The following is a 20,141-nucleotide window of genomic DNA, read 5'->3' on the forward strand; positions in this document are numbered from 1 at the left end:
TTCTATTCATTCTTCCCTCGTATCAGGTACTGATTTAGACTGTGGACCTCGTAAGGTAAGATTTGAATAACCCTGGACCATGGTGTCCATTCAGGGTCTGTGTCAGCTAGATCATGTTTTTATTATCGGGGATAATGTGAGGAGCACACTCTGACTAGTGACCACCACTCACTAAAATAAGCCTGTGATCTAAGGTGGGTGGTCCGACCGTCAGAACCCAGTCTTCCACTTGCAAAGCAAACTCTGCCTTGAATAAAGAGACATAAGCAATTATTAAGCAGTTTCTTACAGCCTCATTCGGGAGTGAGTTTGCTGATATCTGGAGGTAGTTCTGGAATTTCAATAGCAGGTAAGACATCATGATGACACGCGGATCTGTTCTGTCGGTTAGTCTCACTTTATAACTGTATAACTCCGGTATAACTCATGTTCTATATACATTGTACGGTGCGTGACATTCGACCGAATGGCTTGGCAGTTTACTTGTAATATCTCTGGATGTTTACTTGTTACTATGCTGGATTGTTATGTAGTAACAAGATTAGGGGAAAGGGAGATACCTAGTCAGTTGTACAACTGAATGCCATCAACTGAAATGTGTCTTCCGCATTTAACCCAACCCCTCTGAATCAGACAGGTGCCATAATCGACATCCACGTCTTCAGTGCCCGAAGAAAGCTGGGTTAATGCTCAGGGACAGAATGACAGATTTTTACCTTGTCAGCTCGGGGATTCGATCGGTTACTGGTCTCAAAGCTCTCACCACTAGGCTATCTGCCGCACCCTTATAACATAAGAACAACACATGCTTACATAGGCTGTTTCTATCTGCCATAATCTCTGATGGCAGGGTGTAATCCCACTACTCTCTGATGGCAGGGTGTAATCACAGTGGTCTCTGATGGCAGAGTGTAATCCCACTACTCTCTGATGGCAGGATGTAATCACAGTGGTCTCTGATGGCAGGGTGTAATCACAGTGGTCTCTGATGGCAGGGTGTAATCACACTAGTCTCTGATGGCAGGGTGTAATCATACAACTCTCTGATGGCAGGGTGTAATCATACAACTCTCTGATGGCAGGGTGTAATCATACTAGTATCTGATGGCAGGGTGTAATCCCACTACTCTCTGATGGCAGGGTGTAATCATACTGCTCTCTGATGGCAGGGTGCAATCATACTGCTCTCTGATGGCAGGGTGTAATCATACTGCTCTCTGATGGCAGGGTGTAATCACAATAGTCTCTGATGGCAGGGTGTAATCATACTAGTCTCTGATGGCAGGGTGTAATCACAATAGTCTCTGATGGCAGGGTGTAATCACACTAGTCTCTGATGGCAGGGTGTAATCACAATAGTCTCTGATGGCAGGGTGTAATCACAATAGTCTCTGATGGCAGGCTGTAATCACAATAGTCTCTGGTGGCAGGGTGTAATCACAATAGTCTCTGATGGCAGGGTGTAATCATACTGCTCTCTGATGGCAGGGTGTAATCATACTGCTCTCTGATGGCAGGGTGTAATCATACTGCTCTCTGATGGCAGGGTGTAATCATACTGCTCTCTGATGGCAGGGTGTAATCCCACTAGTCTCTGATGGCAGGCTGTAATCACAATAGTCTCTGATGGCAGGCTGTAATCACAATAGTCTCTGATGGCAGGGTGTAATCACAATAGTCTCTGATGGCAGGCTGTAATCACAATAGTCTCTGATGGCAGGGTGTAATCATACTGCTCTCTGATGGCAGGGTGTAATCACAATAGTCTCTGATGGCAGGCTGTAATCACAATAGTCTCTGATGGCAGGGTGTAATCCCACTAGTCTCTGATGGCAGGCTGTAATCACAATAGTCTCTGATGGCAGGGTGTAATCATACTGCTCTCTGATGGCAGGGTGTAATCACAATAGTCTCTGATGGCAGGCTGTAATCACAATAGTCTCTGATGGCAGGCTGTAATCACAATAGTCTCTGATGGCAGGCTGTAATCACAATAGTCTCTGATGGCAGGGTGTAATCATACTGCTCTCTGATGGCAGGGTGTAATCACAATAGTCTCTGATGGCAGGCTGTAATCACAATAGTCTCTGATGGCAGGGTGTAATCATACTGCTCTCTGATGGCAGGGTGTAATCATACTAGTCTCTGATGGCAGGGTGTAATCATACTGCTCTCTGATGGCAGGGTGTAATCATACTAGTCTCTGATGGCAGGGTGTAATCATACTAGTCTCTGATGGCAGGGTGTAATCATACTAGTCTCTGATGGCAGGGTGTAATCATACTAGTCTCTGATGGCAGGGTGTAATCATACTGCTCTCTGATGGCAGGGTGTAATCATACTAGTCTCTGATGGCAGGGTGTAATCATACTGCTCTCTGATGGCAGGGTGTAATCATACTAGTCTCTGATGGCAGGGTGTAATCACACTAGTCTCTGATGGCAGGGTGTAATCCCACTAGTCTCTGGTGGCAGGGTGTAATCCCACTAGTCTCTGGAGGCAGGGTGCAATCATACTGCTCTCTGATGGCAGGGTGTAATCATACTGCTCTCTGATGGCAGGGTGTAATCACAATAGTCTCTGATGGCAGGGTGTAATCATACTGCTCTCTGAGTGCAGGGTGTAATCATACTGCTCTCTGATGGCAGGGTGTAATCACACTAGTCTCTGATGGCAGGGTGTAATCCCACTAGTCTCTGGTGGCAGGGTGTAATCCCACTAGTCTCTGGAGGCAGGGTGCAATCATACTGCTCTCTGATGGCAGGGTGTAATCATACTGCTCTCTGATGGCAGGGTGTAATCACACTAGTCTCTGATGGCAGGGTGTAATCACAATAGTCTCTGATGGCAGGGTGTAATCATACTGCTCTCTGATGGCAGGGTGTAATCACAATAGTCTCTGATGGCAGGGTGTAATCATACTGCTCTCTGAGTGCAGGGTGTAATCATACTGCTCTCTGATGGCAGGGTGTAATCATACTGCTCTCTGATGGCAGGGTGTAATCACAATAGTCTCTGATGGCAGGCTGTAATCACAATAGTCTCTGATGGCAGGGTGTAATCACACTAGTCTCTGATGGCAGGGTGTAATCACAATAGTCTCTGTTTGGCAGGGCGTAATCACACTAGTCTCTGATGGCAGGTTGTAATCCCAGTAGTCTCTGATGGCAGGGTGTAATCACACTGCTCTCTGATGGCAGGGTGTAATCATACTAGTATCTGATGTCAGGATGTAATCATACTTGTCTGATGGCTGGGTGTAATCACACTAGTCCCTGATGACAGGGTGTAATCATACTAGTCTGATGGCAGGGTGTAATCACACTAGTCTCTGATGGCAGGGTGTAATCATACTAGTTTCTGATGGCAGGGTGTAATCGTACTAGTCTGATGGCAGGGTGTAATCATACTAGTCTGCTGGCAGTGTGTAATCATACTCATCTCTGATGGCAGGGTGTAATCATACTAGTCTCTGATGGCAGGGTGTAATCACACTAGTCTCTGATGACAGGGTGTAATCAAACTAGTCTGATGGCAGGGTGTAATCACACTAGTCTCTGATGGCAGGGTGTAATCATACTAGTCTCTGATGGCAGGATGTAATGATACTAGTCTGATGTCAGGGTGTAATCATACTAGTCTGATGGCAGGGTGTAATCACACTAGTATATGATGGCAGGGTATAATCGTACTAGTCTGATGGCAGGGTGTAATCCCACTAGTTTCTGATGGCAGGATGTAATGATACTAGTCTGATGTCAGGGTGTAATCCTACTAGTCTGATGCCAGGGTGTAATCATACTAGTCTCTGATGGCAGGGTGTAATCACACTAGTATATGATGGCAGGGTGTAATCGTACAAGTCTGATGGCAGGGTGTAATCATACTAGTCTCTGATGGCAGGGTGTAATCATACTGCTCTCTGATGGCAGGGTGTAATCATACTAGTCTCTGATGGCAGGGTGTAATCATACTAGTCTCTGATGGCAGGGTGTAATCATACTAGTCTCTGATGGCAGGGTGTAATCATACTGCTCTCTGATGGCAGGGTGTAATCATACTAGTCTCTGATGGCAGGGTGTAATCATACTGCTCTCTGATGGCAGGGTGTAATCATACTAGTCTCTGATGGCAGGGTGTAATCATACTAGTCTCTGATGGCAGGGTGTAATCACACTAGTCTCTGATGGCAGGGTGTAATCCCACTAGTCTCTGGTGGCAGGGTGTAATCCCACTAGTCTCTGGAGGCAGGGTGCAATCATACTGCTCTCTGATGGCAGGGTGTAATCATACTGCTCTCTGATGGCAGGGTGTAATCATACTGCTCTCTGATGGCAGGGTGTAATCACAATAGTCTCTGATGGCAGGGTGTAATCATACTGCTCTCTGAGTGCAGGGTGTAATCATACTGCTCTCTGATGGCAGGGTGTAATCACACTAGTCTCTGATGGCAGGGTGTAATCCCACTAGTCTCTGGTGGCAGGGTGCAATCATACTGCTCTCTGATGGCAGGGTGTAATCATACTGCTCTCTGATGGCAGGGTGTAATCACACTAGTCTCTGATGGCAGGGTGTAATCACAATAGTCTCTGATGGCAGGGTGTAATCATACTGCTCTCTGATGGCAGGGTGTAATCACAATAGTCTCTGATGGCAGGGTGTAATCATACTGCTCTCTGAGTGCAGGGTGTAATCATACTGCTCTCTGATGGCAGGGTGTAATCATACTGCTCTCTGATGGCAGGGTGTAATCACAATAGTCTCTGATGGCAGGCTGTAATCACAATAGTCTCTGATGGCAGGGTGTAATCACACTAGTCTCTGATGGCAGGGTGTAATCACAATAGTCTCTGTTTGGCAGGGCGTAATCACACTAGTCTCTGATGGCAGGTTGTAATCCCAGTAGTCTCTGATGGCAGGGTGTAATCACACTGCTCTCTGATGGCAGGGTGTAATCATACTAGTATCTGATGTCAGGATGTAATCATACTTGTCTGATGGCTGGGTGTAATCACACTAGTCCCTGATGACAGGGTGTAATCATACTAGTCTGATGGCAGGGTGTAATCACACTAGTCTCTGATGGCAGGGTGTAATCATACTAGTTTCTGATGGCAGGGTGTAATCGTACTAGTCTGATGGCAGGGTGTAATCATACTAGTCTGCTGGCAGTGTGTAATCATACTAGTCTCTGATGGCAGGGTGTAATCATACTAGTCTCTGATGGCAGGGTGTAATCACACTAGTCTCTGATGACAGGGTGTAATCAAACTAGTCTGATGGCAGGGTGTAATCACACTAGTCTCTGATGGCAGGGTGTAATCATACTAGTCTCTGATGGCAGGATGTAATGATACTAGTCTGATGTCAGGGTGTAATCATACTAGTCTGATGGCAGGGTGTAATCACACTAGTATATGATGGCAGGGTATAATCGTACTAGTCTGATGGCAGGGTGTAATCCCACTAGTTTCTGATGGCAGGATGTAATGATACTAGTCTGATGTCAGGGTGTAATCCTACTAGTCTGATGCCAGGGTGTAATCATACTAGTCTCTGATGGCAGGGTGTAATCACACTAGTATATGATGGCAGGGTGTAATCGTACAAGTCTGATGGCAGGGTGTAATCCCACTAGTTTCTGATGGCAGGGTGTAATCGTACTAGTCTGATCGCAGGGTGTAATCATACTAGTCTGCTGGCAGTGTGTCATCGTACTAGTCTGATGGCAGGGTGTAATCATACAACTCTCTGAGTGTAGGGTGTAATCATACTAGTCTCTGATGGCAGGGTGTAATCCCACTCATCTCTGATTGCAGGGTGTAATCATATTGCTCTCTGAAAGCAGGGTGTAATCACACTGGTCTCTGGCGGCAGCGTGTAATCATATTGGTATCTGATGGCAGGGTGTAATCATACTAGTCTGCTGGCAGTGTGTAATCATACTAGTCTCTGATGGCAGGGTGTAATCATACTAGTCTGCTAGCAGTGTGTAATCATACTAGTCTCTGATGGCAGTGTGTAATCATACTAGTCTGCTTGCAGTGTGTAATCATACTAGTCTCTGATAGCAGTGTGTAATCATACTAGTCTGCTAGCAGTGTGTAATCATACTAGTCTCTGATGTCAGGGTGTAATCATACTAGTCTGCTGGCAGTGTGTAATCATACTAATCTCTGATGGCAGTGTGTAATCATACTAGTCTGCTGGCAGTGTGTAATCATACTAGTCTCTGATGGCAGTGTGTAATCATACTGGTCTGCTGGCAGTGTGTAATCATACTAGTCTCTGATGGCAGTGTGTAATCATACTAGTCTGCTAGCAGTGTGTAATCATACTAGTCTCTGGTGTCAGGGTGTAATCATACTAGTCTGCTGGCAGTGTGTAATCATACTAGTCTGCTGGCAGTGTGTAATCATACTAGTCTGCTGGCAGTGTGTAATCATACTAGTCTGCTGGCAGTGTGTAATCATACTAGTCTGCTGGCAGTGTGTAATCATACTAGTCTGCTGGCAGGGTGTAATCATACTAGTCTGCTGGCAGGGTGTAATCATACTAGTCTCTGATGGCAGGGTGTAATCATACTAGTCTGATGGCAGGGTGTAATCATACTAGTCTGATGCCAGGGTGTAATCCCACTAGTCTTTGATGGCAAGGTGTAATCATACTAGTATTTGATGGCAGTGTGTAATCATTCTAGTCTCTGATGGCAGGGAGAAATCATACTGCTCTGTTTGGCAGGGTGTAATCACACGAGTCTCTGATGGCAGTGTATAATCATTCTAGTCTCTGATGGCAGGGAGAAATCATACTGCTCTGTTTGGCAGGGTGTAATCACACGAGTCTCTGATGGCAGGGTGTAATCCTATTGACAGGGACGATGCAGGAACCCGACTGTGACCTGGCCAAGCAGAGGAAACAGTTGGTCCAGGAACTGTGCATGGAAAAACAAGGAGGTATGGCAACCACCACAGTCCACAGAGGGAGTCAAGACTCAGGACGAGCTATTGAAAAAGAATGCCACATTGCATTGCATTTCATAGGAGAATTCCATTATTTTGTTTCCCTTTCAATCCTATTTGATCCAGAAAAGTTCATATATTCTAGCTCAACAGGGCAAACGGCATTCCCTCTGAGCTCAACTGTGAGAGTTGTGAATTATGAGTGAGTGAAGGGAGCGAGAAACCAGTAATGTATATCACTCCAGGGGGGGAATATCATTATGCTGAGACGAGGTGTGACTCATAGTTGCAGGGTGGGGCAGAGCCATGAATCCAACATACATGACCTAATAACAAGAACAGCATGTCCCATACTCCTCCAAGTGTCATGTTTAATGATTAAACATCCCCAGCAATCAAACACCTTCCTGAAGTAACCATCCTCATTCAGAGTCTGAAAACAGAACTCAATGTGCCAGAATCAGATACTGTTACGAACAATGAGAGGTTAGCTGTATGATGTGTCTGCAATTCAGTCATGTACTGTTAGAGCCAGTTAGCTATATTCTATTGAACACCGAAGACATAGAGAACATTGAATCATTCCAGCTCCGGCTTGGGCAGTGGCTTTGCTTGTAAGGTAAAGAGATCACTACAATCAAGTCAAAAGACTGTGGAGGATATTGATACGTTAGTCTGTGTTTACCTCTCTACTTACTTGATTGTTCATCTGTCTACACTATCTACGTGTCTGCCTTTGTATGTTCTCTTGTCTCTGTGTTGCTGACACCTCAGAGCACTTTGACCTGGGGAAGAAGATCAGCGTTCCTCAGGATGTGATGATGGAAGAGCTTAACCTGCGGTCGAACAGAGGTTCCAGAATGTACCAGGAGAGACAGAAGAGGGTGGAGAGGTTCACCTTGGAGAACGTAGCACCAGACACTCACAGGGTGGTGCCCCACGACCCCCAGCAGCCAGACCATAGCAGTACACACAACCAGGAAGCCTTACAAGGGGGGAGGAATAACTACCACACAGAGGTCTATATTGGACAACCAGGAAGAAACAGCCTCGTGAGATCTCTGAAGAACACAATAGCCAGTAAGGGAAACCCCAGTGTCCTGGCCCCAGGTAACTGAGTGTGAGAGAGTGTCTGTCTGTCTGATGGAAGGGGACAGGGTATTACCGCTACAATAACAATCCACCACTCCCTCAAAGGTTACAATGGGCCTCTGAAAGAAGCTCCTCATGAGAGGTTCAACGTCACTGTGATTCCCAAGTCCTACTGCTCCCCATGGCAGATTCAGCACCATAACGGTAACAGTGACAAGCTGCTGTCTGCCATCTCTGCCCATCTCCCTGAGCTGCCACAGAAGCTCACCCCAAACAACTACAGGTGCTTCAACAGGTGAGCCCAAGTGACTGGCTCTATAGCCTGCCCTTGACCACTCCCTACACAGCTTGTGGTTGACTAACCAAAGTGTGTGTTTTGAGAAATACTCAAGAGTCAATCTTTCAGTAGTCAAAGAAAGTTCTAGGCCTCTGGTTTGCTCCTTGGCTGGCTTCTGAAACCTCTTTCTAAAAGCCTGTCGTCTGCTTGTGAAACCAGAATCTGGCGCTGGCTCACACCAGCCTGGGCCACTGAGTAAAGCGTCTATTTTAAAACACAGCGTCTGTAAGCTGATGCCCACACAACTCTAGAAAACACTCAAGACAGATTTATATCAAGATGCAAAGGTGAATTACTAATCAGAACGAGTCATTAAACTCTGAGAATCTACTCACCATGCTACCATGACCCACACCAGAGGCCTTCTGATCAGATACATTTGATTTAATCTGTGGTTTAGGGAAAAGGGGATACCTAGTCAGATGTCCAACAATTTATTAAACTGAAATATGTCTTCCGCATTTAACCCAACCCCTCTGAATCAGAGGTGCAGGTGGCCGCCTTCATAGACATCCATGTCTTTGGCGCCCGGGGAACGGTGGGTTAACTGCCTTGCTCAAGGGCAGAACAACCGATTTTTACTTTTTACTTTTTTTTTTACCTTTTCTTAACTGACTTGCCTAGTTAAATACAAATTCTTATTTTCAATGACGGCCTAGGAACAGGGGGTTAACTGCCTGTTCAGGGGCAGAATGACAGATTTGTACCTTGTCAGCTCAGGGATTTGAACTGGCAGCCTTCCGGTTACGCTCTAACCACTAGGCTACCCTGCCGACCTTGTTGGCAAGAGGATTCGTTAGAATTACTAACTGCAGATCCTGACACCCATTTATTTCTGTAGGGCCCCGATGCCATTTGGGGGGACAGCAGGTAGTGTGAGGATGTTCCCCTTGCCAGGATTTGAGCTCCTGCAGGCCCATACTGAACCGAGTCGGACCTGGGAGAGCATATGTGACCGGCCCAACTTCAACCGCACCCCAAGGGGCTGGGCTGCACACTACACTGCTAAAACGGAGACTTCAGACCTCTGAGCCTATGGCTGTGACGGAGAGCATCATGGGTAACTTGTAACTGATCTACAAATAATATTTAGTTATATATGATGGAAGGGGATTTGTTGATCAGCCTTGACGCTCCTGTAAAGCCGGCTTCAATGTTGAACACGAAGCTTTAGATGACCTGGCTACACTCTTACAGAAATAAAATGCAAGTCCAAACAGTGGATACTAATGTGCGATTTTCTAGCATGTAATCACTTTAGAAAAATAATGTTCTCTCCTTGTCTTGTTCTGCCACAGCTAATGATATCCACAATGTCTTAGACCAGGTCATTCTTCATCAAGGTCACAACTTATTAAATTATGCTATTACAAAAAAAAAAAAACTTTAAAAGGATATGTTTAATGAAGCAAAAATGTTAACCATACACTTTTCACAGTTATAATAAAAGACGTTGACAATGCTGTGGAGTCATGGACACCTTCATTCTTTAGATAATAGTGCCACCACATGGAAGTAAACTGGTCTTAACAATTGGTTGTTCTGAAGACCGTTAACGTCGGACAATTCTGCATAAAACGCATTATAAGGAAAAATAATTGTAGAAATGGAGACATTCTCTATAAGAAAGGTTCAGTACAATATGCACAACTTGCAAACGTAACCCTCCCTCCCCCTTTCAAATATACAAGCCAGAGATAGAACATACAGGTAACTGCCAAAATAAAGGAAACAGATTAGAAAATGAGGGATACAAAGTGTATTGAAAGCAGGTGTTTCCACACAGGTGTGGTTCCTGAGTTCATTAAGCAATAAAATGACCAGTTGCCCATTATTTTGGCTTCCATGGTTAGAAGAGATCAGTGACTTTGGGGGAAAAAAAGGGGTCTCATAGGAGCATAGATGGTTTAAAAGGTGTGTCTCTTAGTCACCAAGTCTCAACCCAATTGAACACTTACGGGAGATTCTGATGTGTCTGAGACAGCGTTTTCCGCCACCATCAACAAAACACCAAATGAATGAATTTATTGTGGAAGAATGGGTGTCGCATCCCTCCAATAGAGTTCCAGACACTTGTAGAGTTCTATGCCAAGGCGCATTGAAGCAGTTTTGGCTTGTGGTGGCACAACACCCTATTAAGACACTTTATGTTTCCTTTATTTTGGGAGTTACTTGTAGGTTCGATGGAGGAAGGTATAACGAATCATTTAAAACTATACTGTTCAGCACTCCAGTTTCCTAAAGAGCAAGACCTTGCTGATGCACAAAACAGAGGTTCTTCTCCATTACACGTATATAAAAGAAGCATCGCACATCTGTGAACTGTGACTATAGTCACTGTCGGTTATTAATAGGGCGAAATTGGTCAAATTATAATGATTTTAATCATAAACAGTGAGGTACGAGGGTCTAGGAGCCTCCGTGACGGCTGGCGTGTGCACCCATGCGCTGTGGATCCTGGGAGGGGTAGTGGACATGGCCAGGGGGCCTCATGCCCATGGGAGGGGGCATCCCCATAGGGTCCATGGAGTGGAACATGGGTGGCCCAAAGCCTGTAGGGATAGAAACACCACAGGTTATAAAATCTTAGTTGAGGGGGATAAAAACTTTTTTTTTTTTAACTTGTCCTAATTTACTCTGTCTATCTGTACTTCAGAGGACAACACAATGAAAACACTTTTTGAAAATGTTTTATTTGTGGTCCACTTCAGGGGGGGGTTCTTGTTTTACCTGGAGGGGGGGGCATAGCCACACCGGGGGGTGGGGGTAGACTGATGTTCATGACAGGAGGAGCTGAGTTGGGGCCCAGGTTGAAGTAGTTGGTAGGGGTGTCTTCATCCACAGGCGGTGGAGGTAGCGCTGCAGGACAGAGACAGAGGGTCAGTATTGACTAGTCACATTACTGGAAGAGTACGGTAAAATGTGTGTGAGGGTTTCACAAAGGGGTTGAAACCGAAATTATTTTCAAATTGTTTCATTATGAGCAGAAACATTTTTTATTCCGTTCCACTGCTCCTACCAGCAACCGGTTCGAACCCCCAAAAAGATACTGGTTAATATTCCTTTTTAAACCTCTAAACCATTAAAATACTTCACCAATTAGTGGGGATAGAGTAGCTTGCTATGGAAGCTATTTAATCTGTATAGGAAAGAAGTTGTATTTTCCATAACAGCATGATTTCTGTTATTCAGCAAGGTTTAATCATGACAAACCCACACACACTGTGCTGCCAGTGACAGTGTAGGCCGCGAGATGCAACTGAAATTTTGGAGGAGATGGAAGAAGCTTACCTTGAAGCGCTGTGTATCTTGCATTATCTGAATTAGTCCCACAGAATTACCCCTACGGAGGGCTTTCTACAGAGGAACTTTGAATGTCTGAACTTCCAAGTTGGTTTAACGTTGGACCAGAGCAAACATTAGCAAGCTTGTGTGTACAGAGGAGCACAAGAATTATAAACAACTTTTTGTAGTTAATAAATTCAATGTGAAACATAACTAGCATTGAAAAAGTTAATCCATTATTTTAAAACATCTCTCCCTCATTTCTGAATCATGCTTGTAACGTCGTGAGTAGGCTACAGTAACCTAGGCTTCAGAGGGGAGGAGCAGATTGCTAGTAGGTGTGTATGTAGGTTAAGGCTTCCAGCTGGCAGGCGGAAGCTGGAACACGTTGGAGTGACAGAGAGAGTGTTTTGCATAGGCGCTTTGTTTTGGAACGTAATAGAGCGTTATTAACTGGTTACCCATGCATAAACATGTTTAGCATCTCTAGGCCTCCACACATACAAGTCGCTGATGTGTACCTTTGGAACGTCGACAAGTCTAATAAATCAATTGCATATAGGCCATCACAATAAATCCATTATTTTAGTCAGGTCTAAAGAAACATGATATGAAGAAAATGGATTTCAGAAGAACATGAGTTGGCCTACTGTATGTTGTCTGGCTATGCAACACGCTGTAGGCTGGTTCGTTTAGCTGAAAATATATGCTTATAAGTGCCATTATTTTATTGTAACAAGAATATAATTGAACTTATCTGAATTATAAAGGTTATTTTCCACATTCTGGTGCGAGAATGTGTGCATATGAAGTGGCTATGTTGAGCGTAAAAGTTAGCATTTGAAACAGGTCCGAAACGGTAGATTGAGTTATTTGCCAACTTTAGTTGTGAATGATAGAAACCAAAACAAATATGGCTGCATGATGGGGCTATAGGCTATTAAGAAAGTAGTAGAAAAGAGTGTGCTCTGTTCCTTGCCTCAGGCTGCACTCTGTATGCCATAGGCTCTTCAAACATGTTCCTGTAGCTACCCAATGCTTAACTAAAGGCTGAAATTAATTTATGCTAGACCAATAATATTCCAAAGATCTCAAATCAGTATTTTTTATGCCGTGTGTAATATGCAGTTGGCTAGGGCTGGGCGACATGGCCAAAATCTAATTTCCCGATATAGGTAATTTCATATCCAGATAACGATACATATCACAATAGACATTTTCTGTAAATTAAATGAATAGTTTATATAAAATGACCACACGTACAGGCCTAGTTCTTATTACATTTTGAATTATACTCAACAAATAAAAGGTATTTGCATTTGGCACCTTGGGTCGAGTGTTAGCACCAACTCACGAAACCCCCGTTTCCCGACCGTGTAAATTGGGGCCATGTCTTTGCAGATGTAAGTTGTAACGGCAGCTGTTCTCTCCTTCCATCTTCGTCATTCTTTGCCATATGGTGTCGCGGGAAAAAGCCTCTTGCAACGTCTGAGTCTGGGGTTTGTTTAGAGCACTCGACTACATTTTTGTGTCATCCGTAGACTCTCTGTACAGTTTCACGTGATTCTTGCGTAGGTGGTAAAGGAATGTAGTGGTGTTTGAGCCTGTTGTCTGGACCGGCCTGTGACATATGTTGCAGAGGACGGATTTCTGGTCCGTGTCAGACTGTTCATACACAAACCACGCCCATGCGACCGAAGTAGCCCTCTGTTAGGTACGAGCTCAGTGTCTCCGTGCTCTGTCACGTTCACTCTCCTTCATGTTTGTTTGCGTTGCGAATTTCCTTCCACGCAAAGCGACGTCCAATTGACTAAAATAGTGCCGTATCGTGTGATTTGCGACAACTAAATAAACTAGACATTTTTCTAAAATTTAATATTATGCTCTATCGTCCCACGATATACAGTTGAAGTCGGAAATTTACATACACTTAGGTTGGAGTCATTAAAACTCGTTTTTCAACCACTCCACAAATTTCTTGTTAACAAAGTATAGTTTTGGCAAGTCGGTTAGGACATCTACTTGTGCATGACAAGGAACTTTTCCAACAATTGTTGACAAAGTATTTAACTTATTTCACTGTATCACAATTCCAGTGGGTCAGAAGTTTACATACACTAAGTTGACTGTGCCTTTAAACAACTTGGAAAATTCCAGAAAATGACGTCATGGCTTTAGAAGCACTGATAGGCTAATTGACATCATTTGAGTCAATTGGAGGTGTACCTGTTGATGTATTTCAAGGCCAACCTTCAAGATCAGTGCCTCTTTGCTTGACATCATGGGAAAATCAAAAGAAATTAGCCAAGAACTCAGAAAAATAGTATCTATATCCACATAACCTGAAAGGTCACTCAGCAAGAGGTGTACCAGTGCTCCAAAACCGCCATAAAAAAGCCAGACTACGGTTTGCAACTGCACATGGGGGCAAAGATGGTACTTTTTGGAGAAATATCCTCTGGTCTGATGAAACAAAAATAGAACTGTTTGGCCAAAATGACCATCGTTATGTTTTGAGGAAAAAGGGGGAGGCTTGCAAGCCGAAGAACACCATCCCAAACGTGAAGCACGGGGGTGGCAGCATCATGTTGTGGTGGTGCTTTGCTGCAGGAGGGACTGGTGCACTTCACAAAATAGATGGCATCATGAGGTAGGAGAATTATGTGGATATATTGAAGCAGCATCTCAAGACATCAGACAGGAAGTTAAAGCTTGGTCGCAAATGGGTCTTCCAAATGGACAATGACCCCAAGCATACTTCCAATGTTGTGGCAAAATGGCTTAAGGACAACAAAGTCAATGTATTGAAGTGGCCATCAAAAGCCCTGACATCAATCCTATAGAACATTTGTGTGCAGAACTGAAAAAGTGTCTGTGAGCAAGGAGGCCTACAAACCTGACTCAGTTACATCAGCTCTGTTAGGAGGAATGAGCCAAAATTGACCCAACTTATTGTGGGAAGCTTGTGGAATGCTTCCTGAAACATTTGACCCAAGTTAAACAATTTAAAGGCAATGCTACCAAATACTTCAACTGTATATCATCATATCAGCCAGCCCTACAGTAGGCTATCATTCTTTTAATTCTGTTAGTTTTGGGTGGGGGCTTGGGCTCATATACAGGCCTATGCGTAAGCGAATCATCACCTTCGAAAGCGCTGTCCATTTCCTTGTGTTAGAATTTGAAACAAAATCTACAATGACCACGTTACCTACTCAGTTACATGTTGTTGAACTTCTTTCTTTAAATGAATCAATCACAGTGAGGTGAGTTTTAAAAGCACGTACTGTTTTGATGATAAGTGTTTGACGTGATTTCGTTTGCATTGATGTCAGAGTGGTTAGAGGGGGAATAACGCCCTGAGTACCAGACCCTTAGTGACCTTATGAGTGTTCGCGAGTTGGGTACTACTAATGCATGTCCTGAGCGCACAAGAGGAGATTATCGCGACCGAGTCACATAGAATTTTACTGCGGTCATGACTACCGGTGTGGCGATAATACGGTCACTGCGACAACCCTGGTTCTGATCTTCTAGCCTCCTTCCTCTTCCCATTGGAAGAGGTCTGAGGTCCCTCATCCTCTGACCTTCTCATCTAATGAGTTTTGAGGATGAGGTGATAGAGGTAGCTAGGAATCAAGGAAATTAAATTGAGATTCTCCCCGTGTATAGCTCTCACCTCCAGGCAGTCCAGGTACCGGCTCCAGCTTCAGCCCCATCTCAGTCAGCCCTTCTCCCCTTCCGTCCTTCCCCCCTCTCCCGTCCCTCCTTCCCCCCTCTCCCTGGGACCTGGAACAGAATAACACAGTCAGTCCATCACATCAACTCGTGTCACACTGGAGGTGCTTTTACTTGCAATATCTGTGATAACAGAGCAATCAGTCAACAGAAACACAGGTACCTGCTGCCACAGCCATCTGTCACTAGTATTAGGAACCACAGGTGGAAGTGTATGAGACTGTCATATCATAGGATGGTACTTTACCTGCCCCATTTGACATTGAGTCTGCGACCGTTGATAATAAGCTTGTTGAAGGATTTCTCAGCAGCTAACTCTGCAGCCTGACGGGTGGCAAACTGGATGAAGGCACACTGCTGCCTCTGAACGATGGTGGTGGTTCGGATCTCCCCAAACTGGTAGAAATGGTTCCTGTTGGGGGGCAAGCAGTTATATTGGCTCATTTATCCCGCCTCCTCTCCCCTGTAACTATTCCACAGGCCATTCCTGTAAATGAATACATTTTTACTCATTTGGAGTAAAAATGTATTATTCTGGGCAGGCACTCACCTGAGTTCAGAGTCTGTGATGGAGTCTCCGAGCCCCCCCACGTACAGTGTAGTTATGGACTTGTCCTCTGGAGTGTCCAGTCTCGGCATGGTGGAGGCTCTCTTCAGCAGCTTGTCAGCCACAGGGTCGTTGATACCATAGTAACGGTCCTTAATGTTCTGGTCTGCCAGGGGATCGTCTGGATCAGTTGGCTTCTCATGCCTGGAGTGCAGTAGTTCAGAGATAATGAGAGTTAAAGCAAAAGGTCTGTCAACATCTTGGAAACAATCTTCTTATCTTGGCCAAAGTAGAGAACCAGACCTGTGCCACTGCATTTACTTTTTTCCATTGGCTCATAAGTCAACAACTGCCCAATGTTTAACATGTGCCATGTATTTCTTTGCACCTATGGTTTCATGATGTTGACAGTTGCTCACCTGTAAGGACACTCCTCTCCTCTCTTACACTCTCCCTTCACCCAGAAGGAGCAGATATGTGGTCTGTTCCTCTTGTAGTAAGGTGTGGTGCGGGCTAGCTTCAGCAGCATGTCACTAGAGCTGGGGGCCTTACCCAGGAGACCCACGGGCCGGGTACCATCAGAGTTCCCTATCTGCAGTCAGGAGAGAGCGACTGTCAAGTGGATGCATTTCACCGAAATTTGAACCATTTAAATTGACCAGATCTCATGAAGACTGAAATAATGACGAATGACCTGGCCACGGAAGGTACACAACTAAGACCAGAGGACCAAAGACCAGATATTTATGGGTGGTCCTCATGAATGAGTCATGTGACTTGGAGAGTAAATATTGTCTGGAATCTTCAAGGGAAAATGTGAAGGGTCAAAGGGTGCTATCTGAACCCTCTTGGCATGAACACACTGTTAGAATATTTACGAAGCAAGCAGACTTAGGCTAGACGACAGAATGTAAACATTGATCTGTCTGGTAACACTACCGCCGTCACACAATTAGAAGTTTACACACGGAACTCAGATCTTGTTACCAACTACCTTCGATCTTGAATAAGGGAAATTACATCACCTCTCTTTCCATGTTCTGTGTGTAGTATTCCTTGTTCACATCGGATTTTGGCACGTCGTCCTTGATTGACAGACCAGTGTCTCGGACCTGTATTGGCAAGCCTAGATGAAGGAGTAATGAAAATTAACATCCACTCTGAACTTGTCGGACATGCAATTTTTTTAAATAAATATGCCTGTACAACTCTGTGTGCGTGTAGTCGTTCTCTGGATGGTACAGATATAACCTGATCCAAACCCTGTCATTGTTGACTCACCATACTCTAGATCCAGCAGGCAGGTCTGACAGACATTCTTTATCTTGCTGCACGTCTGGCACGCCTCTGTCTTCTTGAAGCGCATGCGGGTCCCAGGACACCATCGGAACACAGTGAATGGTCTGGCACATATCTAAGAAGGACATAGAGGAAGCAGGAGGTCAGTGAATGTTTAGATTGCAGTGGCATACTCTGTAGCTGGGTACTCTACTTATATACAGGGTTATCTCCTCAGAACCTATGTTGGAGGACTCTGCTATATGTGTAACCGTGACTGATTAATCCAATTGAGCATTAATGCACTTGTGAATTTCTTACCTTACACTCCTTGCCATACTTCTCCTTGGTCTAGCAAAAAAAAGATTGTGATACAGGATGAGTACCTGTTTTGAATTACCATATCTAGAAGGACATGTCAATTAAAGATTCAGCTACATGAACATACATTTAGCAAAAAGGTGGTTAGCTCCTCGCTCTCAAAAACTCTAGGCAGCCTTATGCCAACAATTCCCATTACTGCCTCGAGTGAGCTACAATCCCGACACTGTGTTTTAACGCTTAGAAACGTCAATCAATGCTCGGGATACGGCTTTCGAACTATATGGCACTTACCTTATATCAGAGAAAAACATAGTTATAACAAAAATAAGCACTTATTGTAGCGGTTTTGAACAGATCCATAGAGCTACGGGTGACTCCATCTGACAATATACACTTCTGCTGCACTCCCCGAGTTAAGTTTACACACTTGGCTTCCGTTTCCAAACATGGATATATGGCTGCACTAAACCTATGAAGGTGTGTATTAAGTTATCCTTTTTTTAAATATATATAACAGTCTATGTCCTTCCAAAAAAGTACCGCAAGTGATACGCTTTAATGTTTCAGACTGAGTGTCGTTGATCTTAATACAACTTCCCCCTACAGAAGACGCTCTTCGTCCAATGACTTATGGTATGTGTGATGTTACTGTTAATGAACGGATACTCATGATAATGGGCTAACGTTAGTTAGCTCCCAGAGAACATTAACCCGAAGTTAGAGAATTGATTAAACGTACCATTCGAATATAAGGATTCTCTCCAAGACATGTCTGGCAGAGAATGGGAAAATCCTGTGGAAGTGAAGATGGCAAAAAACAAAACAATTAGCGTTAGCTAGCTAACATAGAGTAGCTACTAGTAACGTGGTTAGCTAACGATAAAGCTATAATCTGATATTTTACAAATTAACTAGCTAGCTACTGTGAATAATCGATTAAATAGTTAAGAACATTACATTTTTAGCTACGCAGCTGTGAATGTTTATTTTGATAACTATTAAAAAGGGCAACGACTTAGCTAGCTATAAACCATTTGCCATTAGCTAGTTAGCTAAGCGAGCGCCCAGGAAAACACTAAAGGTATCTCTAGTACCACTGCTTATTGACGCAATCAATATCGCTAAATAACAATTACACATGACATTTTCCTTTCAGATTAACTGAAAAATATCACTTAAAACATACCGCGTCTTCCCAATTTTGTCTATTGTAAGTGTTAGCTCCTAAAGACGTCGCCATTTTAAAAATCCTCTGTCAGTGTCTTCCCGGTAATCACTAGTTACCACAGCCACAAAGTCACAAACCACGCCTATTTCTAAAATGTATATTTATTTAAAAAATCTGATCTTAAACCTAACCTTAACCACACTGCTAACCTTGTGCTTAACCCTAACTTTAAACTAAGCCCGAAAAGTACATTTTTGTTTGCCTGAATTTTTACGATAGCCAATTTTGACTTTTTGGCTGTAGTAACTAATGGAAATCAATGCTTTGCACTAGATGACCATTGGGGGCGCTGTGTTGAAGCCAGAGTGCCTCCATCTTGGCACTCCTCCCCCATTGTAAACAAATATTTTGGACGCTATAGAAATTGGTTAATGTCTACATTTGTTTTTGCCACATTTATTCTATTACTGACACCTTAATACATACTTTTAAATGATATTATGTGAGCTAAAAAAATAAACATATAAACATACAAAACATACAAAACATGTACATAAACATAAAACATTTGTAAAACATTAAACAATTTAGAGATTTCTGTTACTGTCCCCACTACAAAAAAAAAATACTTATATATATTTAATTTTGTCCTTGAAACATTTTAATCAAAATACTGTAGAATTAAATGTATTCCTCTGGAGTGCTTTGAATCAGCTTAAAGGCTGGTCATGGCTCACATAAACAGCATCCTCCCGGATACCCTAGACCCACTCCAATTCGGTTATCAGGCCTACCACTGACGACACAACAGTGATGAAACAGCCTATAGGGAGGAGGTCAGAGAACTGGCAGTGTGGTTCCAGGACAACAACCTCTCCCTCAATGTGAGCAAGACAAAGGAGCTGATTGTGAACTACAGGAAAAGGCGGGCCGAACAGGCCACCATTAACATCAACAGGGCTGTAGTGGAGCATGACGAGCGTTTCAAGTTCCTTGGTGTCCACATCACCAACGAACTATCATGGTCCAAACACACCAAGACAGTCGTTAAGAGGGCACGACAACACCTTTACCCCCTCAGGAAACTGAAAAGATTTGGAATGGGTCCCCAGATCCTCAAAAAATTATTTTGCTGCACCATCGAGAGCATTGTGACCGGTTGCATCACCGCCTGCTGATTCAAATAATCAACTCATCATCAAGCTTTGATTATTTGAATCGGCTGTGTAGACAGTGCTAGGGCAAAAACCAAAACGTGCTCCCCTTGGGGTCCCCAGGACGGAGTTTGGGAAAACCTGCCCTACACCCATTAAAACCGCACTACTATTCCACTACTTTGGCCCTGTCTGATCCTACACAAGGTCGGCAGCCTGGGAGAACAGACGCTATCGTTCTACACACCTTGTAATT

General features: G+C 44.0%; 2 protein-coding genes across 2 annotated transcripts; one reads left to right on the top strand and one right to left on the bottom strand.

The window, feature by feature from the left end:
• Positions 1–222: 222 nt before the first annotated feature.
• LOC135543859 (myozenin-2-like) lies at positions 223–9,734 on the top strand. Its single transcript, XM_064971180.1, has 5 exons — positions 223–349; positions 6,876–6,956; positions 7,737–8,072; positions 8,160–8,349; positions 9,233–9,734. The coding sequence occupies exons 2-5, from the start codon at positions 6,881–6,883 to the stop codon at positions 9,420–9,422; spliced, it is 792 nt and encodes a 263-aa protein (XP_064827252.1). The 5' UTR covers positions 223–349; positions 6,876–6,880; the 3' UTR covers positions 9,423–9,734.
• Positions 9,735–9,773: 39 nt separating this feature from the next.
• LOC135544095 (pre-mRNA-splicing factor RBM22-like) lies at positions 9,774–18,832 on the bottom strand. Its single transcript, XM_064971473.1, has 11 exons — positions 18,750–18,832; positions 18,303–18,356; positions 17,561–17,590; positions 17,243–17,375; positions 16,987–17,087; positions 16,381–16,553; positions 15,965–16,165; positions 15,662–15,826; positions 15,356–15,465; positions 11,122–11,250; positions 9,774–10,943 (listed from the first exon to the last, which is right to left on the bottom strand). Exons 1-11 carry the CDS (start codon positions 18,801–18,803, stop codon positions 10,801–10,803), a joined length of 1,293 nt encoding a protein of 430 aa, XP_064827545.1. The 5' UTR covers positions 18,804–18,832; the 3' UTR covers positions 9,774–10,800.
• Between the last annotated feature and the right edge of the window lie 1,309 nt (positions 18,833–20,141).

Source organism: Oncorhynchus masou, chromosome 8, assembly GCF_036934945.1.
Source record: "Oncorhynchus masou masou isolate Uvic2021 chromosome 8, UVic_Omas_1.1, whole genome shotgun sequence".
Taxonomy (NCBI): Eukaryota; Metazoa; Chordata; class Actinopteri; order Salmoniformes; family Salmonidae; genus Oncorhynchus; species Oncorhynchus masou.